General features: G+C 36.0%; 1 protein-coding gene across 19 annotated transcripts in view; it reads right to left on the bottom strand.

Annotated features, from left to right (window-relative positions):
• Positions 1-24,676, bottom strand: part of LCORL (ligand dependent nuclear receptor corepressor like) — a 127,571-nt gene that overhangs the window by 37,357 nt on the left and 65,538 nt on the right. For 18 of the 19 annotated variants that reach the window (XM_028505729.2, XM_028505730.2, XM_028505725.2 and 15 more), the window contains one exon: positions 4,881-5,132. In XM_028505729.2, coding sequence (XP_028361530.1) covers positions 4,881-5,132 — 252 coding nt within the window. Of the gene's footprint in view, positions 1-4,880; positions 5,133-24,676 lie in introns of those variants that run through there. The other variant, XR_004901613.1, reaches the window with a different exon arrangement.

Raw genomic sequence — 24,676 nt, forward strand, 5'->3', positions numbered from 1 at the left:
AGATGTCAAACAAAATTTTTTACAAGTTTCTCATTAATCAGAGGTTGAATTACCATCTCTTATACTAAAGAATAAAAGTATATTGGAATAGACTGGAAAGGATAACAATATTTCTTTGGTTATTTTATTACTCTATTATGAGAACTATTTATGCCTTTTTGTTTTTCTCACTGGCTGTAGTTTTTGTTTGTTAGGCGAATGGTACCAGTTATATCAATTATAAATACTATTTCCCAATTTGAGGCTTGAACTTTCACTCCATTCACACTTTTATAATACTTAAATTTTTTTCAGTATAATCAAAGTTACAAAATTGTTGTATGGACTGGTAATTTTGCACCTTAAGAAATTCTTCCTTATTTTGAGTTCATTAAGATATCATTCTAAATCTTTTAGAATTTTTAGTTTTTCTTTTCATATTTAGCCCCTTGACCCAACTGGAATTATTTTGGTGAGTGGTTTGAGGTAGGGATCCATCTATTTTGTTTGTTTCATGTGAGTAATCAATTGCCTCCAAACAATTTACTGAATAGGTCATCCTTCCTTAACTTATAATGACATCTTTGTCTTACACCAAGATTCTGTTAATGTTTGGAGAGTTTCTGGACTTTCTAATCTGTTCTACTGATTTTGTATATGGCCAATAGTAGCCTGCTTTAATTACTGTACTAAGTAACTCTTCACATGTTTTAGAGCAAGTCCTTCACCACTTTTGTCTTAGTTACTCTTTTAGTATCGTTCATAAATTTTAGGCTTGGTAAATCATTTCTCACAATAAACCTTATCAAAATTTTGACTGGAATGACACTGAATGCATAAGTATATTAAAAATGATTGACATATTTTAGTCTTCCCACTCATTTAAAATATAACCCCTCATTTTGGGAGTCTGCTTTTATGTCCTTTAATAAAGTTTTACAATGTTCTCCATAAGGTCTTACATAGTTCATTAGTTTAATTCTTAGGTATTTCAATGCCCCCCCCCATTTTTGTTGCTATTATAGATTCTCTTTTTAATGGATTTTCTAATTGGGTGGTTGCTGCTATGTAGCAATACATATTGACCTTATGAGTAGTATCTTTTCTGAAGTTCTTCACTAATTCTAAAAGTTTATCTAAATATTCTTTTACATTTTCTACATGTACAATCATATTGCTTATAAGGGATGATAATTTTTCCCATTCTTTCCTTATAACCAATTGCTTAATATTGCTTATTTTCATATTTCTATTTTCTCATCATGTTATATGAGTCAGGACCTCTCATAAAATATAAAAAATTAGTGATAGTGTACGTTTTTGTCTTCCCCAGTACTTCAAGCCATTAGATTATAATGTTTCTGGTAGTGAAAGTGGTCATATAATCTCTGTTTGACAGGCATCTTATAGCATAAATGTGTCAGCATTTTTAGGATTTTTTTCTGTATCTATAATAATGATATAGTTTTTCTTCTTTTTTTTTTGGTAATGTGTAAAATAATAAAGGTTTTTCAAATGCAAGATCATCCATGACTCCCTAGTCATTATTTGTTATGTTTTTATACCTCACTATTTTCAATTTTCTAATATTTATTTAGACCTTTTGAACTTGGGCTTGTAAGGACGGTTTGCAACTTTTTTTACTTTTCCTATCTTTGGTTTTGGTATAAAAATTATACCAATATTTGTTTTCTATTTTTTAAAAGTCTGTGATTGATAGGAATTATCTGTTACTTTAAGGTTATATAAAGTAAACTATGAAACTATTTAGGATTGATAATATTATAGATTTATAGGTTAGGCTATAAATTATTCATATTATTAGTTATTGGATTATCTATTGGATTTACAGATTATGTTATCTAATTTAAATAAAATAACACAAAATGAACTGACTTGAATACTGTTAAAAATTATAGAGTGAGAATAATATGAAAAACGTAAGCAGTAGCTACAAAGGAAGGCAAAACTAACACTACTTCTATTAGTAGGAGCACTTTATTGATTATACTACAGGCCGATTAGTCCAAATTTTAAAAATTTCTTAGGAAAACCATTTGAAATACGGATTTGTACCTTCTATCATTACTAATGATACTCTCACTAAGTCTATATTGTGCAGTAAGGTACCGACAGTGACCATGATTAGCAAGACATTTAGAATTACTTGTAACATCTTTATTTCAACCTTAAAAAATTTAATTTGTGGAAAAGTGAGTATGTATAAGGTGTCAGTGTGTATAATTATACAAATACACACATGTGAACAAACAAATGCATCAAAGGGCATGTGCTCAATTTTTTATTTAAATAATTTGGTATGCACAGTAGGCAGAGTTACAGCCTATCAACTTGTATCACAGAAGTATGGTTTATTAACAAAAATCTGATTTTATTACACCATGCTTACAGCAATGTAGCAGTTTTCTGTGCCTCTAAGGAAAGTCAAAATCCTTACCATACCCTACAGGGCTTTCTCACAATCTGGTCCCTATCTAGTTATTTTCAGCCTCATCTATTACCAGCCTCTCTTTGCTCTCTGTATTACAAGGCACACTAAGACTCAACCATTCCTGTCCTGAAGGACACTGAAATCGTGCATGATAAAAAGCCACCCCCCAATTAAAGTCCTCAAGAGGACTGAAGCACAGATCTACACCCACTATCACGGCTCTTTTCCGCCTCAGGGTGCCCACACACATGCTTGTGCACTTTCCCTGGGACACCCCAGTAACACAAATAATTCACACTACTCGTCTTCTACATACACTTGGGTCTGCCTTACCATTCAGTTCAGAGAATCACAGAATATCAGAGCTGGAATTTAACTTTTAAAATTTCATCCATCCTATCACTCATCTAATACTTTTGAGTACCTCTAAGTAATGATAAGACAACCAGGGAATCATTTGCCTGTTTAAACTTTAAGAACTGTCTGATGCTTAGAAATATTCTTTCTTCTGTGGACCCAAAGTTTGTTTCTACCCAACTTCTAGCTTGAGATCCTGATTGTATTCACAGGCCATTCAGATGAAGTCCAGTTCTACTTCAGTTTAACAGTCATACAAAGATTCACAGATCACTATGATGCCACTTCTAAGGCTTCACTTCTATGGTGATAAGGAACAGAGGTAGAAAGTATGGAGAGACTAGTGTTTGGGGATCTTTTATGAGTTGGTTCCTTTATGTTTAACTTTTCACACTGCTCCAATGAGTTTTCTATTATTATTGCCAAATAACAACAACAAAATTGAAGTTCTAATAGGTAAAGTTACTTTTTTAAGTAACTTACTGGGCAGAGGTGGGATTTCAACCACAAATCTTTCAGATATCAAAGCCTATGTTTTAGTCTCTTTAGAATACTAAACTGCCTTCCACAAAGGAGAAGAGATATAAGAGGGTATGAAACTTGGAAAAGCAAACAAAGAAAAAATTTTCAAAAATCTTATGCTTTCTAATTTCCAAACTTTGTGTTGATATATTTTTCCTTAAGCCTTAATTATAGTCATCCTTGAAATTTTCTGTCATATAATCTAGTATTTCACATCACATACATTCATAAATTAAAAAAAAAATTTCTAAATTTCAGCCCCCTTTCAATTTTAACCTGTCTTACACATTAAAAAGACTATTTTCTTTAAACGACGACTTGTGTACTTTTCTTTAGAGCCCCAAACACCACAATGCCTCCTGATATCAAACTTAATGCTGATACTTCTCTGGCCCCAAGAACTGACAATAACATCCCAGCCTCGCGTTAACCAAAGCCACTTGGTCTGTCTTCTCAAATCAAACACTTATTTTGCTGTCCTCCACAAGCACTTAAAAGGTCCTTTCTTCCTTTGCTCTGTAAATTATGGCTCTTCCTTCAACTAATTATCAGATAAATCCTACACAGCCCTCATCATTCAGACTCTTATGAAAAATGAATCTATATAGTTAACCACATGATTACATTATATTTATCACTTGTATTAACTTTTCTTTTTCCCTGTTTACATTAACAATGGAAGATAATCATCTATTTCTTTTTATTTTTCATCTAAGTGTAAAAAACTGAACTATAGGAGACCATTCCGTGTGGCGTGAGGAATGTAGCCCAGCCCAATTGAGAAAACCGATGGTGAGCGAGGTTGGCATACAGGACCCATGCCCATGGATAGGTTTTCCCGTGGGGAAGCAGGCCTGCATTGTACCTAGGCTGCTATGAGCTTGCTTTTGCTAAAACTCCCTCACCCTGAATTGAGGCAGCAAATGTTGACTACCTATCTTTAAAGTAACTTCCTAAAATCTATGCTAAACCTCCTAAGGATGGGTGTAACCAGTTCAACCACTTTTCCCTTTGCATTTGCAAATATCCTTCTTCTTTGATGTAATTAGCAACACCCTTTTCTTTGTTATCTGTAAAAGATAACCACAGCAAACCTACGCATAGTAAATGAGGATCATCCTAGATGTAAGGTACCCAGAAAAGCAATAAAAGCCTGTCCAGGCAAGGGTCGGGGCCCTCTCTCTCTCTCAGGGAGTGGCCATGCCGTCCCTTCTTCTCCACAGGACTTCTGCAGTCAACATGAATTTGTTTGTCACAGCCACAACACATGGACCCCACGGGCCGGGGGCCGGATTCTCTTTGCAAGTATATTTTGCATTTCAGTTGCATGTTAGGATTCTCTCACCATACACTTTATTGTAAAAAGAGACTTGAGAACAAGTCAAATTTCCTTTTTTATAAATAAAAGTCAAATGTAATATAAAAGCTCTAAATTAGCACTTCTCAGTAGTCCATATCACATAGGCTAATTACAAGTGATATTACTTATTAAATTTCTCTATAAATATAAGGTTACATACATTTAAGAATATTAAAACAAAATTATATATTACACATACAAAAGTCTTACCTTGCTGAGTATTTTGTTCTTGCATTCGATTCACAGTGAGGTCTAAGGGGCCTTCCTGCTCTTCCTGAAGGGAGTTTTCTGCTTGATTCATTTGGATACTTTTATATATTAGACTTGGTCCAATTGAACCATTTCTGTTTTCTTGAATTTTACCACTTTTTGAAATATACTCAATTGCAAACTGACGTATCATCTTTTTCATTAATTCCTGAGCAACTAGGGGAATGTTAGGATCACAGTTCTGAGGAAGATCTAAAGAAGAAATAAATACAATAAGCATTAGAAATGAAATACAAAATACTAATATTTAAACTTACCTTGTTTTTATTACAAATTAATGATTTCAGAAGTCACTACATAATTACCAATGGTTTAAGATGTAGGAACAGAAACATTGTAGATTTAATTAATATTATGATAATATATCAACCGCAAACCTTGACATATTTAATTAGTTATTAAAAATACACATTTTTGGTCACAAACTAAAATACAGACAAGGAATTTGACATAGTTCAGTTATGTCTTAATAGTTTTGATTCAAATGTATTCTACTAGACATTAAAATTCAGTATGTAAACATAAATTGTATGTATATAAGTTATTAAGCAATTTTTACTTAATATACAAAAGTACATTATCTGTTAAAGAAAACATCTAAACTCTCATAACTGTTAATTACCATTCAATTCTTCAATTCTGTCAACTGTGTATTCCATACACAGCTTGAATGTCATCATCAAGGATTTTTTATTTCCTCACCTTCTTATATTGAAAAATTTCAATCAGAAAGAATAAAGCATAGTACAATCACACAGACAACCTCAACCAAGATGGAAGAATTGTTAGTATTCTACCACATTTGCTTCCTTTTATCTTTTTTTTTTGGTTTGCAGATCCACTAAAAGTAAATTGTAGAATTATGACATTTCACTCCTAAAGGTTTCAGCAAGTGTCTACTAAGATTCTCCTATAAAAATGACAATATCATTATCAAAGCTCTTAATCCTTGATCTCCAAACATGCTGATTGGCTACAACTATAATGAAGGCCAGCAGTGATATACCATTCTACTTGAAACTTGTACAAGAGGTCAAAACAATCGAATGATTTTACAGTGAGACTTGTGGAATAAGGACAGACCAGTTATAAAAAGTTATATAATGGTAATAAAGAGTTATGGAACTGGGAAAGGGGGTTGGTGGTAGCTTTTCACACACACTTCAGGTCTCAACCCAATGCTTTTATTTACTCTGCTCCTTCAGAGTTGAACAGCAGAAAATTGGAAAGGATGACTAAGCATACTTGGTTAGGCTCCACAGTTCTTCAAGTGGTCCTTCTTCTTGAGATGCTAGTTCTTTGCTCCTTAAATGCTTTAACACTTACCCAGGCAGATCAGTGTGATGTGACAGGTCTACTGATCTGGGGCTGTCTGAGACTGAAGGGTCAGTTTCTTTAGTTGGCGGAGGGGGGTGGATTCAGTATTAGCTGGAGAACTTGTCTGAGATATATGAGGGCAAGTCTTTGAACTAGCATTTATTGTTATAGATTCCCAATTCTAAAATGCAAGAAGGTCTGAAAACATACTATTTGGAGGTGAGAAGAGGCAATAAACACCTTCACTATGACCATCCCCACACTTGGTAGCAAAATGTGACCTAAGATGACATGAATCTATTCATGGTCCCTGCAGAAATATCAATATATGTGATCACAGCATGCCGTTTTCAAACTGTTGGAGATGGTACATAATAAAGATCTCCATTACATTGCCTCTTTTCAAATAAAAAGTTTTAAATTCTGAAGAAATGTCTCAGGAAAGGGACTGAGAATCTATTGAAAAAAGCAGTATTTTAGCTTTTACATTTATTCTCTGAACCTGTGGTAAAGAAAGGCACTATTGGTTTGGGGCTACTGGGAAAAAAATAAACTTTAGCTTTGGAATTATAGGTTGGAATCTTAGTCATATTTATAAACATAAGCTAGTTACATACCTTCTCCATCTTTTAGTTTCTCTGTTCATAAAAATGGGAATAACAGAATCTTAAAAAATCACAATGGGGCTTGCAGTGATAAATATTAGCTTTTAAGTTAGAGTGAAAATAACAAGAGAAACAAAAAGATGCAAACTGAAAAATTGTATTTTATTTAAATCACAAGATGTCAAGTAAAAATATTAAGGGAAACATAGAAAGGGCATGATATCTAAGCCTATGTGATATTTTTTGGTTTAAAATAAATAACAAATAATATTAGCACATGTAACCTAACTGAAGTGATTTACCAAAACAAGAAATTTCCATGTTGAACATAAGGATTCCCAGTTTATACCACTTCTTGATCATTACCTCAAACAATCTTTGAAGGCTTCTTCACCTTTTTTTAAACCTAATTTTGCTTCACATTATGTATTATGAGGCGATACTGAATGCACCTCTATGTATTTTGGTTAACCGTCCTGCAATTTATTGACTAATGTCATGTTATAATTTCAAAATCACTGAATTTCCCAAAAAGAACAAAAACATAATCAGACTCATAACATACGATTAGGGCTATACTTTAGGGTTGAGTTTAGAGCTAAGTTTTAAACAGGATAGCACTACTCTCTTCCATTCACCTACTCACAGTTTTTGTCTCTTCATATTAGAAAATAAGTCTATGCATAAGACCAAAGAACTTGGCAAAAGCTAAACTAAAAAATAAATAAAAAAGAGAAAGAGACAGACAATAAAAATGTCAGCTGCTAATTAGCTGATGAGTTTTCTTTTTTTGATTCTTTTATTTATTGATTTTTATTTTGAGACACAGAGAGACATCAATTTGTTCTGCTGCTAATAAGTTCTCTAAATTATAAGTACAAGCTGTGGTAATTACAAAAACAAATGAGTAAATCAAAGATCTAGGTTGGGGATTATGAACTCAAGTGTTTTCAAAGGTAAGACAAATAATAAATACTTAGCTAGAAGAGAGAATGCTGCTACACAGAAATGGTGTCTACTGCCCTCCAGAAGACAGAAGAAACTTATTTTTGCCCTAGCTTTTTATTTTACAAATTTAACTATGTAATTAAAAAGTTTAACATGCTCTTTGTGGTAGCCAGGATCAAGAAGGTCCTCAGTGATTTCCATCTTTTGGTTTAATACTGTTATATAGTCTCTTCCATGTTGTATCAGGGGTGCTATGTGTGATTAATAGCACACTGCAAAAGTATACTTCACTTCTGATACTAGATTATAAGTGCATGTGGTTTCTATGTTGGATACTGTTGAATGTTGCTGTTCGCTGCATTCTCCCTGCACCCACCCATACTCCATCCTAGCATCTCTCTTCTCTCTCTTTCTCTCCTCTTTCCTCCTCCACCCACTCATTACTTGCTCTGGAGGAAGCCATACTGTGAGAGGCCCTATGGTGAGCCTCATATCGAGATGAACGATAGTTATAGGCTCCTGTGAACAGCCAAGTAAGTGAAATTAGAAGATACTCCAGATCAATCAAATCCCAGATGTCTGACTGTAACCCTACCTGACCCCTTCACTACTGCCAAATGGAAAACTGGGCCAGAAACATACAGTTGAGCTACTCTTGGATTTCTGGCTCAGAAATGTGAGATAATAAATATTTGTTATTTTAAACTACTATATTTTAAATAATTTGGTAGACAGATAATAATAGATAAATAATACAGATTCTGGCATATATTAGTGGGATGCTACTTAATTAAAACCTAAAATGTATAGGTGTGGCTTGAAAACTAGACATTGGCCTTTGGGAAGAGTATTAAAATGAGGTAAATGTTACTGGGAAATAAAGGAAAGAATATACTTATTATGTAGTAGCAGAAAGACAACACTTGTCTGTAGTAACTTGGAAAGTAAAACATGTGCCTAATGAGTTGAGTAGTCTATCTAGGGAAATGTCTAAACAAAGTGTTGAGATGCCTTTGGGTTTCCTCTTGCTAATTATAGTAAAATGTAAGACAAGAGAGCTATGCTAAAGGAAGGACAATTAAATAAAAAAAAAAACCAAACAGGTCCTGACTGTTTGAAATTTTTCGGTCAATACAGATAGCAAATGAGGCTAAACTTAAGAAAGGTTGAGCAAAGACCAAACCAGGAAAACATGCTTCAGAAAGCTGATGGGTTTTCTTGAAATTTGACTTTCTTAATAATGTTGTGAGCCTTGTGTGTGAGTTTTTCATTTTCACTTCAAGTTTTTTGTGGGAGGGATTTCATTCCTCTAAACAAAGAACTCTGGAAGTAATGACAATCTCTCAAGGAAGTGTCTGTTTAAGAACACTGGCTAGCCCTGACTAGTGTAGCTCACTTGGTTGGGCTTCACCCCACAAAGCAAAAGGCAGTTGGTTCGATTTCTGCTCAGGGCATGTGGCTGGCTGGTGGGCCCAGTCCCCTCTTGGGGCATGAGCGCGAGGCAACTGATTAATGTTTTCTCTCCACTTTCTCCCTCCCTTCCCACTCTCTAAAAATAAATAAATAAAGTCTTAAAAAAAGAAAGGACACTAGTTAATCTCTGTAAAAACAACTATATATAATACCTCAATTGCCCTATGTCCATCCTCCCATTCTAGTTTTGAGGTAGCCTTCCTCAACACAGACATAGCTCTAGGCAAAGACCAAGAATCTCATGGTTCTAGAAATTTAAGGAATCTGTTAAATTATTAATTGACAACTAAATTAAGAAATATGAGTGACTTCACAAAATTAGCTCAGAAAAGTCACTAAACAAACAAACAAACAATAATAATATACAGCAACAGCAGCAAACTGAGCTGGGAGATCATCTGATTTACATAGCTGTCACACTGCATTATTTAAAATATCCAGTTTTTAAGTGAAACATTATGAGAAATACAAAGAAACAACAGAATATGGCCCATACATGGGAAGAAAGAAGTCAACAGAAAATGCATCGGAGGAAGCTGAGGTATTGGACTTACTAGACAAAAAGTCTAAGCCATTTAAATATGTTCAAAAGGAAAAAGGACTCATGAACACAGACAACAAGGTGGTGATTGATATGGAGCACGGGGTATAAGGGGACTAAATGTCCCCTTATGGGGACATAATGGAAAGAAGATAAAAATAAAAAAATAGGGACCTCTGGCCAAGATGGAGGCGTAGGTAGATGCACTATGCCTTCTCGCACAACCAAAACTAAGGACAACAAAAATTTAGAAACAAAAAACATCCAGAACAGAGAGAAATGAACTGAACCAAAGTCTGACAACCATTCATCCAGACTGGTAAGGAGGGGCGGAGTAGGAGGTCTATGGAGAGGGGTCGAGGGGTGCTGGCAGGAAAAAGCGATGGCTGGCAGATGCGGGCGCGCAGGGCGCAGGCGGCAGTTGGCGGACCCCATTGGCGGACCCCATTAGCACAGGGGCAGGGACTGACTTGGTGGCAGACCCTGGGCACAGGAGGCAACGAGCAGACCCAGTGAGGGGCGCAAGGCAGCTGGCTGTCCACAGTCACACATTTGCGCGCAGATAAACTAGGCCAAAATGGGTGCGACACAGACCACGCAACCCAAGAACCCAGCGCGGGGGAAACAAAGCCTAAACGCACCGATTGAAAACACCTGTGGGGGTTGAGGCTGGAAGAATCTCTCAGCCTCACAGGAGAGCTCCTTGGGGAGACCTACAGGGTCCTAGAAAGTACACAAGCCTACCCTCCCGGGAGCCAGCACAAGAAGGGCCCAATCTGCTTGTGGGAAGCGGTAGAGGGGACTGAAGTCCTAGAGAGAGTGGAGTAGGTGCCATTGTTCCCTCTTGGACCCCGCCCCCACATACAACGTCACAACATCAGCGACTGAGGTGCCCCGCCCTGGTGAACATCTAAGGCTCCGCCCCTCATACATAACAGGTGGGACCAGACCAAAGGTGGGGGGGAGAGATGGCTCCAACAGAATTGAAAGCCCCTCGGCCAGGACTTTTAAGCAAATGAGAGATAGCCAGCCTATCAGATGCACAGTTCAAAGCACTGGTGATCAGGATGCTCACAGAATCGGTTGATTTCGGTCACAAATTAGATGAACAAATGCAGACTACAATAAGTGAAATGAAGAGAAATGCACACGGAACCAATAATTCTTTCTGATGGAAAGAAAACTGGGTTTCAAATCAATGGAATGGACCAGAAGGAAGAAAGGAACAACCAAACAGAAAGGAATGAAGAAACAAAAATTTAAAAAATGAGGAGAGGCTTAGGAACCTCCAGGACATCTTTAAACGTTCCAACATCCAAATTATAGGGGTACCAGAAGGGGAAGAGGAAAAAAACAATAAGTGGAAAACTTATTCGAAAAAATAATGAAGGAGAACTTCCCCAATCTGGCAAGGGAAATAGACTTCCAGGAAGTTCAGGAAGCTCAGAGAGTCCCAAAGAGGTTGGACCCAAGGAGGAACACACCAAGGCACATCATAATTACATTACCCAAGGTAAAAATAAAGGAGAGAATTCTAGAAGCAGCAAGAGATAAGGGGACAGTTACCTACAAAGGAGTTCCCATCAGACTGTCAGCTGATTTCTCAAAAGAGACCTTGCAGGCAAGAAGGGGCTGGAAAGACGCATTCCAACTCACGAAAGGCAAGGACCTACATCCCAGATTGCTCTATCCAGCTAAGCTTTCATTTAGAATGGAAGGGCAGATAAAGTGCTTCCCAGATAAGGTCAAGTTAAAGGAGTTCATCATCACTAAGCCCTTATTATATGAAATGTTAAAGGGACTTATCTAAGAAAAAGAAGATAAAAAACATGAACAGTAAAAAAAGACAGCAAACTCACAGTTAGTAACAACCATACCTAAAACAAAAGCAAACTAAGCAAACAACTAGAACAGGAAGTGAACCACAGAAATGGAGATCACATGGAGGGTTAGCAACAGGGGAGTGGGAGGAGGAGAGAGGGGGAAAAGGTATAGAGAATAAGTAGCATAGACAATAGATAGAAAATAGACAGGGGGAGGGCAAGAATAGTATGAAAAATGTAGAAGCTAAAGAACTTATGACATATGGACATGAACTAAAGGGGGGGAATGTGGGTGGGAGGGGGTGGGCAGGGTGGAGGGGAATGAAGGGGGAAATGGGACAACTGTAATAGCATAATCAAAATATATTTAAAAAATAAAAAATAAAGTCTTGGTAAAGTTAAAAAAGTAAACCATATATAAAGGAATTTTAAAAAGCATCAGAAGACTATCTCATTAAATAAAAATAGATATAAATTAAAAAAACATTAAAATTGTCAAGTAAGAAAGTACACTAATTAAAATTCACTAGATGGATACAACAGCAGATTTCAGCTGGTTAAAAGAAGAACCAGTAACTTTGAAAATAGGCCAAGGGACTTTACCCAGTCTCAGCAGAGAAAGGCAAGAAGAAAGAGAGGACAGAAAGGGATGATGGGAAGGAAGGAAGGAGGGAAGGAAGGAGGGAAGGAAGGAAGGAGGGAGGGAAGAAAGGAGGGGGGCAGGGAAGAAGGAAGAGAGGGAAGAAAAAAAGAAAGAAAACAGCTAAATTCTGTTTTAGAAAAGAAAAAAACATTGAACAGAGCCTCAGAGACCTGTGGGACAACATCAAGTGTACCAACATACACAAATGGTAGTCCCAGAAGGAGAGGGAAGAGGCACAAATGTTAGAAAAAATGTTGGGTAATAATGTCCCAAATTTTATGAAAAACATTTATCAACATATCCAAGAAGCCCAACAAACTCCAAACAGAATAAATGAAAAATAGTCACATTGGGTTGCATCTAGACATACTGAGATGCATTATAATAAATCCATTAAAAACCAAAGATAAAAAGTCAATCTTGAAAACAAGAAAAAAATCAACTCATCACAAACAAGGACCCTCAAGGAGATTAACAGTCAATATCACATCAGAATTCATGAAGGCCAGAAGTCAGTGTGATGACATGTTCAAAGGATTGAAAGAAAAAGACTGCCAACCAAGGATGCTATATTCAGCAAAATTATCCTTTATAAAAAAGAAGAAATTTAGACATTTTCAGATAAAATTTTTTTGCTAGCAGACCTGATGTAATGAAAGAACACTAGACAGTAAAGTAAATCCACACACAAAAAATAATAAACACCAGCACAGTAACTACATAGGTAAAGTACAGTATAGATGTATTTGTTTGTAAATTATGAACGTATTTGTAGTTTGTAATGTTTTCTTCTTATCTAATTTAGAAGATAACTACACAAAGCAATAATTATGAGTCTGTGTTGGTAGACAAACAATACCTAAGATGCAATACAAAAGGCAATACAGCATAAAGGAGGAGGGATGGTTCTGACACACATAGAATCAAGGTTTTTGTATACTACTGAAGTTAAGGAGGTATGAAGCTGAACTAGACTGTTGTGTAAGATGTTAATTATAATCCCCAGGGAAACCACTAAGAAAGCAACGGAAAAACATATAGTAAAAGTAACAACAAAATAATTAAAATGGTACACTAGAAAATTTCTATTTAACACGAAAGAAGATAATATTGGAGACACAGAGAAACAAAAATATATTGAAAACAAATAGTAAATAACTGATGAAAACCCTACCTTATCAGTAGTTACATTAAATGTAAATGAAAGGCAGAGACTGGCAATATGGATTAAAAGAATAATCTAACTGTATGCTATCAAACAATTCAAATTCAAAGATACAACTATGTTAAAAGAAAGGGACGATGAAGACATACTGTGTAAATACTAAGAAAAAGAAAGCTTGGGTGGTTATAGTAATATCAGACAAAATTATCATCCAAAACAGAGGTCATTTTATAATAATAAATGTTCAATCCAAAATACATAAAGAAAAAAACCTAACAAAATTAAAGAAATATATTCAATAGTAATAGTTTGAAACTTAATAGATGACTTTTAATAATGGATTAAAAAATGAGACGAAAAACCAAACACGTAGAAGACATAAACTATTACACCTAACAGACATATACAGAACACTCTATCCCCAAACAACAGAGTATGTGTTCTGGTCAAGTGCACATGAAAACTCTCCAAGACATAAAACAAGTCTCAATCAATTTAAAAAGATTTAAAAAAGTACAAAGTATGTTTTCCAACATCAAAGAAATGAAAAACAAATGTCAGTAAGAAGATGAAATTTGCAAAATTAACAAATGTAAAAAACATCCTAAATATATAATAGGTAAAAAATGGGGTCACAAGGGTTATTAGAATACACTAAAAGTTGTAAGAACAGGAAAACACAACATACCAAAAGGTATGAGATGTAGGTAAAGCACTGACAATTTATAGATGCAAATACATATAGTTAAAAAAATATTTCAAATCAATGACCCAATTACCTAACCTACCAACTTATGAGAAAATAAAATAAAAATTAAACCCAAACCAAGCATAAATAAATAAAAGGTGAGAGCAGGAAAAATAGAGAACAGAAAAACAACAAACAAGCTCAATGAAACCAAAAGTTAGTTTTTTGAAAAAATCAAACAATTTACAAACCTTTAGCTAGACTGACCAAGAAAAAAACTAGACAAGATTTAAATTGCTAAAATCAGGAATGAAGGAAAAGATATCAACCATTAACATTAAAAAAGCACAAAGGATACTCAGGAAATACCATAAAAATATACATCAACTAATTAGATCTCCTAGATAAAATGCCCAAATTCCTAGAAAGACACAAATTACCAAACTGATTCAAGAAGTAATAAAAAATCTGAATAAACCTATAACAAGTAATGAGATTGAATCAATAACTAAAAACTCACTCTCTCATTTTTCTTTTACCCTCCTCCCAGCTCTGGCAACCACTAATCTTCTTCCTGCGTCTCTAGATTTGACTGGTTTAGACATTTCATGTAAATCAGGCAACTTTTATTTAGCATAGTGCAGCTTTTATTTAGCATAGTGTTTTTGAGGTTTATCCTTGTTTTAGCATGTACCAGTTTTTCCTTCCTTTTTATGATTGAATAACTCTGTTAAAATGTTCTTTCTCAATGTCAAATGACATCTCATTGCAGTTTTGATTTACATTTCCCTAATGACTAATGATGTTAAGCATTGTGTCATGTGCTTATTGGCCATCAGAAGATGTTCTTTGGAGATGTCTATTCAAATTATTTGCAATATCTTAATCATTGTAGATTTGTCTAGTTAATGACTTTATCAGGGCAATGAAAATGTTCTAGAATCAGATAGTGGTACTAGTTGCAAAACTAAATGAGTATACTAAAAGCCACTGAGTCATATACTTTTTTGAAAGATTTATTTATTTATTTTTAGAGAGGGGGAAGGGAGGGAGAAAGAGAGGGAGAGAAACATCAATATGTAGTTGCCCTCTGATGTGGCCTCCACTGGGGACCTGGCCCTCGACCCAGGCATGTGCCCTACTGGGAAACAAACTAGTGACCCTCTGCTTTGTAGCCTGTGCTACAATCCACTGAGCTATACCAGCCAGGGCTGAATTATATGCTGTGAAAAAGTATATTTTATCAATATGATAAAAATGTCTTTCACAAAAATTAACTCAAAATATGCTGTATACCTAAAGGTACAAATACAACTACAAAACCATTAAAAGATAGCGTAAGAGAAAATCTTGGTGACCTTGGGTTTGACAATGACTTTTTAGAAAACAACAAAACATGATGCATAAAAAAAACTGGTAACACAGACAACATTAAAATTTTAAAATTTCTGGTCTGTGAAAGGCTCTATTAAGAGATTGAAAACAAAATCAGAAAAAAGAAAACCTTAGAGAAAAATATTTGCATAACCTTACAAAGGGGTCTTATGTCTTAAATAAACAAAAAACTCTTAAAACCCAACAATGAGAAAGTGAATAACCCGATGCAAATGGGTTAAAAAATATGCAAAAGATCTGAACAGATATCTGACCTAAGAAGATACACAGGTAGCAAATAAGCATATGAAAAGATGCTCAATATGTGTCATCAAGGAACTGAAATTAAAACAATGAGATACCACTAAATACCTACTAGAATGGCTAAAAAATAGGTAAACGTGGCTCACTTCCTTGTACAACCACATCAAAATTACAACTAAAATATAGCTCCACCATCACTCATTACCATCAGGAATGGAGCCGAGTAGAAGTCTGACAGCAACAGAATTAAAGAAACCACATCCATACAGACTAGTAGGATGGGCAGAGAGTGGAACGGGCTGGTCCCCACACTCAAGTGTGGTGGATAAAAATTCAGGAGGGGTGTTTTAGGAGTGAGAAGTCCCAGCCCCACACCAGGCCCTCAGCACAGGGTTCCAGTGCCAGGCAGAAAAGGCCCCATAACTTTTGGCTGCAAAAACCAGTGGGTGGGAGCACCTTCTGGAGCCCCAAGCAGTTTGCCTTAAAAGAATCCACCCACAGACTTACTCCCTCCTAACTCCAAGATCAGAGGATCAGTTTAAAAGTCATCAGTGGCATACTGGGAGGAACTGAAGTGTCTGTCATCAAGGCAGCAGCTGGGGCATAGCTTTCTCCAGACAGAAGGGCAGGCAGACACCCTTGTCCCTTTTCTAAAAGCTCCCTACACAGAGCCAAAGAGCCGGCAGGTGAGCGCCATATCTAATACTCCATCAGCCTAGCTAATACTCTTTGCCTCGCCCCGGAGATCCCTTGAAGACTCCTCCCTTCTACCCAACTTAGGGGTCTAGCCAAGCTGTTAACAGAGACGTTCCCCTGTGAATGGCAGGTCATGGCTCCTGCTTCACAACTTCCAAAATCTTAAACAAGCAACAGCTGGCCTCAGTAAGCCCTCACCCAGCCCTCCTACCTCTTGCTAAGTGGCCCAAGGCTCAGCACTAGCAGCAGCCAGCCTAGATTCACAGCTTGGCTTTGCCTGGGAACCTCAAACCCCAGCACAAGTAGCAGCCATCTCAGATTCCTTTATAGCTCAGGTTGGGTGGCCCTGGGCAGAACAAAGGTGTGGGCTCACCTTGGCCTATACCACCTAAGAAACCTCAGGGCCAGTGTACCCAGTGTATAGCTACAGACCACATCGGACCACCACAACCCTACCCCTCCACAGCTAATCCTCCATGGAGGGAGGAGGTTAGTGGTAAGTGGTCACAGTCCATCCTTGCAGCTGACTGGCCTGGATAAATCCCCCTCACTGAGCTGCCAACAGCAACCAAGGCTCAACTACCTTGTAGTGGGAGGGTGTAATAGCCCACATGAAGGGCCGTACCTGGAATACCCAGCTTCCTGATAGGGGAGTCTGTGCCATTGGACCCTACAGGACACCTACTACACTAGGCCACACCAAGACATGCAGTCAAAGGAGCTCTACCTAAAACATAGAAACAAATGGAAGGAGACTGCCAAAACAAGGAGACAAAAAAACATGGCCTGAATAAAGGAACAGATTAAAACTCCAGAAAGAGAACTAAACAAAATGGAAATAAGCAATCTATCAGATGCAGAGTTCAAATCACTGGTTATAAGGATGCTCAAGGAACTTAGTGAGAACCTCAACAGCATAAAAAAATGATCCAGTCAGAAACGAAGGGTACACTAATTGAAATAAAGAACAATTTACAGGGAAACAACAGTAGAGTGGATGAAGCCAAAAATTAAATCAATGACTTGGAACATAAGGAAGAAAAAAAATTAGAACAACAAGAAGAAAAAAGAATCCAAAAAAATGAGGATAGTCTAAGCAGCCTCTGGGACAACTTCAGGAGGGCCAACATCTGCATCATAGGGGTGCCAGAAGGAGAAAAGAAAGAGCAAGAAATTGGAAATCTATTTGAAAGAATAATGAAAGAAAATTTCCCTAATTTGCTGAAGGCAACAGACACGCAACTCTAGGAAGCATAGAGACCCAAACAAGATGGATGCAAAGAGGACCACACCAAGATACATCATAATTAAACTGCCAAAGGTTAAAGATAAAGAGAGAATCTTAAAAGCAGCAAGAGAAAAGAAGTTAGTTACCTAGGGGCAGTTCCTGTAAGAATGTCAGCTGACTTTTCAAAAGAAACTGCAAGCTAGGAGGGATTGGCAAGAAATATTGAAAATCATGAAAAGCAGGGAACTACATCCAAGACTGCTCTCCTGAGCAAAGCTATCATTTAGAATTGAAAGGCAGATAAAGAATTTCCCAGACAAGAAAAAAACTAAAGGAGTTCAACATCACCAAACCATTATTATATAAAATGTTTAAGGTACTTATTTAAGGAAAAGAAGATAAAAACTATGAATATTAAAATGGCAATAAATTAACAACTATCAACAACTGAATCTAAAAAACAAACTGAGCAAACCAAAAGAACAGAGACAGAATCATGCGTATAGAGGGCATTTTCATGATTGCCAGATGGGGTGTGGGGGATGGGTGAAGAGATGAGGGGACTGAGAAGTACAATAGGCAGCTACACAACAGCCATGGGGATATAAAGTACAGTGTAGGAAATGGAGTAGACAAAGAATTTATACATATGACCCATGGACATGAACAACAGTGGGTAGACTGCATGAGGGAGTGGGGCTGCTGCATGGAAGGTGGCAAAAGGGAAAAATTGGGACAACTGTAATAGCATAATCAATAAAACAGGATTTAAAAAAATTTAAATATAATTTAAAAATTGTTTATAATTAAAAAAAAGAATGGCTAAAATCCAAAACACAGTAACAAATGCTGACAAGAATGTGGAACAATAAAAATTGTTATTCAGTGCTGATGGCAACACAAAATGGTATGGTCACACTGGAAGACATGACAGTTTCTTACAAAACTCAACAGTCTTGCCTTAGGATCCAGGAATTGCCCTGTTAGGTATTTATCCAAATGAGTTGAAAACTTATATTCACACATAAACTTGTAAATATTTATAACTGCTAAAATTGGAAACCAAGATGTCCTTTAATAGGTGAATGGGTAAAACAAACTGTGGTATATGCATAACATGGAATATTATTCAGCAATAAAAAGAAATGAGCTATTGCCCGCCCCCCCTCTCTAAGAGGAACCTGGAACGCATATTGCTAAGTGAAAGAAGCGAATCTAAAATGGCTACACACTGTTAAGATATCAACTATATAATTTTCTGGAAAAAAGCAAAACAGTATAGAGACAGTAAAAATATCAGTGTTTGACAAAGGTTGGCCACAAGGGGTGGAAGGATGAATAGGAAGAATAGTTTTCTGGGCAGTGAAACTATTGTGTATGACACTGTGATGTGGATTCATGAAATCGTACATTTTCAAAACTCACTCAACTGTACAACACACAGAGTATGTTGTACTTGTAGGTTCTCTCTGTGTGTTGTAGGTTTCATTTAATAATAATGTATCAACAGTGATTCATCAACTATAGAAAATGTAATACACCAGTGAAAGGTGTTAATAATAGGGAAAACTGAGTTGCTCAATTCTTCTGTAAACGTAAAAAGTGCTCTAAAAAATAAACTCAGTTAATTAAAAAAACTGGATTAAGTAAAAAAATTTAGTGATTTCATATGCTTTTCTTCCTTTAAAAAATTATTCAGTAGATGGCACCAGAGATCCTTTAGAAAAATGATTACAAGGTGACATAATGCTTAGTTTTGATGTTACCATATGCTTTGAGATTGTATTTATTCATTAATAAATACGATAATTGACACTATTGAAAAAAAGATGTGTTATAGACAGCCTAATTTAGATGCAAATTATATCATTCCATAAGTAGGTAAATAATCATGGGAATTTAGGAAAGTAGATCTGAAAAATTATGCAGCAAGAGCAACTGATTCTACATTATGGATAAATTAAAAAGGTGCTATATTAAGCTATTTAAAAACCAAATTCCAACTCACATTTTGACAACTACATAGCACATCTATTTGACACTTCTTGACTACTAGTGAGCAAATATCTCATTAGTAAATTTCCTTTCTCGATAGGCTAAACACATTCAGTAAAGGTGGCATTAAGGCATTCTAAAACTAATTTTATCCTCAAGCTGAGACAGAAAGAAGTATTTTGTCTATCTAAAAAGCAGAGGGGAAAACATATTAATACTTATTAAGCAAAACTTTCTTCTCCACCCTCTGGCATTCAAACTGACATACTAAATATGCAGCTTCATAGAGAAGAAATGAGGTAGCCATGACTTATAAAAAATCTCTTCCCCCACAATCTTAATTTATATCCCTTTAAAGTAATCTTATACAGTACCCTGGTTTTACATACTTTACCCATTAATGAAGCCCAAATGCTATATATTGCTGCTTTGGTGGGTATAGAAGGAGTAGAAGAAAGAAGGGAATCAAAGAAGTATCTGGAGAGAAGAGTGAAATGATATCCTTATTTTTCCAAATTAAGACTTCAATTCTCAGAAAACAAATGACAGACAACAGAAGCACTGGCTGATATAGTCATATAAACAAGTATATCACTTTTTAATTACCATTATAGACTTCTGCACTCTAATTACTATTCAACATTTATTTCCAAGAAAAATACTACTCACACTTCCAAACAAATTAATCAATACATTTTCAGAACAGAGTTTAACTGTAGTTGTGAAAAAAGAAATGAAATAAAATGAAGTCTAGGTGTATAATTGTAAACCAATACAGGAAGTAAATCCCTGGAAAGTCTACTTTGCATTACAAGATAATACAAAAACATGAGCACTGATGGATTTCTGATTTGTCCAGAAACAGATGTATTAATCTTAATTTGCAAGCATAAACTATGGTCACTTACGCCTCAGGAATTACAACTTATTAGACAATATGATTGCAAAGGCATACTTTAATTCCCTATTGAATTTAATTCAAAGACATGCCAATAAAAGTTAAGTTGTTTTGTCTGGCAAATTTTGTGGAGAAACAGCAATTTGAACCAAATATAAAGATATTTCTTGTTTGGTTTACACTTTAACTGTAAGTAAACATAAAACTTTTTCTGGCTTTTTGAAATGTCAAAAGAGCTTCTAGACTTCAAGCAGCTTTCAGGACCACCAGACTTCAATCAAGATCTATGAGGCTCAGAGTCAGAAGCCAATCCAATCACGTGATTTTACAGAAGAAGAAACAAAAATCTAGAAAGATCAAGTCAGATAATAGCAGGGCTTAGAATACCTGCTTCCTATGTCCCAGATTATTCTTTCTACCAGACCATTCGGTCTTACAAAAACAGTAGTGCAAATATCAATCCTTATTCAAATTTACTTGGTTCTTAAAATTCACATAATTTAAAGAGCAAGTTCAGTCTCAAGGGATATTACAATATCCGGATCTATATGATTCCTGAGTTTTCAGTAGCTAAAAGTATACTTGTAAACTTATCTGAATTTATTCAGTTCCTGAGTTCAGACAATAAGTGTTCAAGTAAAGAGGGGGAGGTGTATTTTATACGATTGGGGAGACTTCCAGTCAAGATGGAGGCATAGATAAACACAGATCGCCTCCTCGCAAAACCACAGCAAAAATACAACTAGACTACAAAACAAATATTACCTAGAATCGTCAGAAAATTGAGCTGTGTGGAAGACCAACAACCAAGGAATAAAGAAGTCACACTCTTCCAAATGGGTACGAGAGGCAGAGACAAGGAGACAGGCAGAGTTGCAAAGAAGCAGAACAGGTGCTCACACAGCCACGTGTAGTGGATAAAAATTAGGAAGAACACCTCGGGAACCAGGGATTCCAGCCCCACACCAGACCACCCAGCCCAGGGTTCCAGTGCCAGGATGTTAAGTCCCCATACTGTCTGGCTATAAAAACCAGTGTGGCTTGGGGAGGTGGAAGAAACTGCAGGATTCTCAGGAGTCTGCTCTTAAAGGGCCCACAGTGGTCTTAGGTCTTACACAGATTCATCCCTTTGGGCTTCAGCACCAGGGCAGCAGCTGGATGGGCACCAGGGCCATACAGGGAGTATCTAAAGTGTCTGGCATCAGGGTGAGTGCTGGGGGACAGCTTCCTCCTGGACAAAACTCCAAAGGACAGGCAGTGGCCACTGTCCCCCTTCTGAGCCCTCCCCCACACAGAACCACAGAGTGGTGACTCCCTATTGGAGACTCCTTCAACAGGGTTTTCACACAGTTGCCACACCCTAGCGATTACCTAAGTTACCAGTGCAATTTTCTACAACAGGCCACACTACAGAGACGGGGGTCAAAGCAGCTCTACCTAATACATAGAAACACACACATGGACGCAGCCAAAATGAGGAGACAAAGAAACATGGCCCAACTGAAAGAACAGAACAGAATTCTAAGAACTAAACGAAATGGAGATAAGCAATCTATTAGATGCAGAGTTCAAAACACTGGTTATAGGATGCTCAAAGAACTCACTGTGTATTTCAATAGCATAAAAAAGACCCAGGTAGACATGAAGATTACATTAAGTGAAATAAAGAAAAATTTATAGGAAATCAACAGTGGAGTGGATGAAGCTGAGAATCAAGCCAATGATTTGGAATATAAAGAAGAAAAAATATTCAATTAGAACAAAAATTCTTTTATTTCATTTTGTAAATGTGTTTAAAGCTTAACTTGTTATATAAAACGTTTGAAAGTAAAGTTACTAAGACTCTCTCAACTTTTCAGAGGCCCCTCCTTTATTTTCTTGGTTATTTTAGTCTTAGCTTAGTAGTCTTATGTGTTTAGTTTCTTTAGCTACCATGTGGAAAATATCAAAACTTTATCTTCAGCTTCACAAGGCACTTCGACAAGGTTAAAGCCCTATTCAACAAAAATACAAAACATTACTAATGATCTGATAAAGTACATTCAAAATTTACAAAAAAGCACACACATTTTCAATAATAAAAGGCAAACAACCCAATTAAAAATGGGTCAATAATATTCTAATAACTATGTATGGTGTCAGATGGGTACAAGATTTATTGGGATGATCATGTAGTAAGTTACATCATATCTAACCACTGGGTATACACCTGAAACTAATATAATATTGCATGTCAACTGTAATTTAAAAATTAAAAAAAAAAAAAGGCTTAAAAAATGGGCAAATGGCCTGAAATGACCTGAATGGCCAGATTCTTTAAGAAAGATACAGAAATTGCTGAGAGGAATCTCAAAATGTGCTCAGTAAGTTATCAAGGGAAATACAATTTAAAGCAAAATGAGATAGCGTTTCACACCTATTAGAATTAGCTAGAAAAAACTGGTAACAATAGTTGCTGACAGAGATCGGCAGCAACTAGAACTCTCATGCATTCCTAGTGAGTCTGCGAAATGATAAATTTGGAAAGCTTTTGTAGTTTCTAATATATTTTAAATATATATTGACGTTAGAACCCAACAATTCTATTCCTATGGATTTTGCTAAAAACAAAACAAAACAAAACACAAAAAACAAAAAAAAACCCCAGATGCTCAAAAAGTGTAAGAATGTTCATAGCAGCCTTATTAATAATCAATAGTAACTTATTAATAACCCCCCTTTTAGAGGAAGGAGAAAAACAAAAAATAAAAATGATTCTTGCACTTTAATATTTTGTGAGTGGCATTAATTAATGGGACATATAACAGGAAAAAGAAAGTGTTTAAAAATGGAAGTAAGTTTAGCTTAGATTTATTGAACTTAAAATTCTTCCCATGACATATATGAAGCTATTTAGAAAATCACATGGAACTTGTAGCAAAGCTGTGGCTCATCACAGAGGTTAAATGTTGAGGTCAGAAGAGGGAATGAGATGGGGGAGGGCCAGAAAAATATGTATGTGTACAGAAATACACATGTGTATGCATATATAAATTATAGGACACAGTCCTCAAGGTACAACATGAAGATCAAATAGTAAAGAAGGTAGATAGGCTCTTAGCCCTTTTTGTGTGAAGACTCCTTTGGCAGTGTGGTAAAAAATATGGGTTCCCCAGAATCATGTTTTCAGTACACAAATATGTAGGGTTACCCCAAAACCAAGTATATTGAAATATAATTGTCAAAAATATTTTGAAATGAGATATAGTAATATGTACTTTTTTCCTTAATGCATTAAAATATAAAATTTGTATTTACAATAGCCAAGTGCTGGAAGCAACCTAAGTGCCCTTCAGTAAATGAGTGGATCAAAAACTATGGTACAAACAAACAAACAAACAAACAAAAAAAACTGTGGTACATTTACACAATGGAATACTACACAGCAGAGAGAAAGAAGGAGCTCCTACCCTTTGCGACAGCATGGATGGAACTGGAGAGCATTATGCTGAGTGAAATAAGCCAGGCGGTGAGGGACAAATACTATGTGATCTCACCGTTAACTGGAACATAATCAACAAAAGAAAAAAGCAAACAAAATATACCCAGAGACACTGAAATTAAGAACAGTCTAACAATAGCCAGAGGGGAGGGGGGAGAGGACAATGGGGGAAAGGGTTTTCAGGAACTACTGTAAAGGACACATGGACAAAACCAAGGGGGAAGGTGGAAGCAAGGGAGGGAGGTGGGTTTGGCTGGGGTGGCAGGGAGTGGTGGGGGAAAATGCAGACAACTTTAATAGCACAAAAATAAAATAATTTAGAAAATAAAATAAAATAAAATTTAGTAGTAAATTTAATACGTACCACAATTTCAAAGCAGTGAAAATAGAAACAATAACTGAAGATACAATATGGCATGAAAAGATCTGATATTTATTGCTTAGAACAGGTACTACTGCTATTTGTTATCAATATTTATATTTGAAGAAAATGTTAAATTTCAGCTAGGAGTTGGTGAAAATAAAGATGTCATTTTCCCCACATTTAATTTTATGGACCTAAGAAAATCAAACCCATGAACTTGCTGGGCAGTATCC

Source organism: Phyllostomus discolor, chromosome 1 (genome assembly GCF_004126475.2).
Source record: "Phyllostomus discolor isolate MPI-MPIP mPhyDis1 chromosome 1, mPhyDis1.pri.v3, whole genome shotgun sequence".
NCBI lineage: Eukaryota > Metazoa > Chordata > Mammalia > Chiroptera > Phyllostomidae > Phyllostomus > Phyllostomus discolor.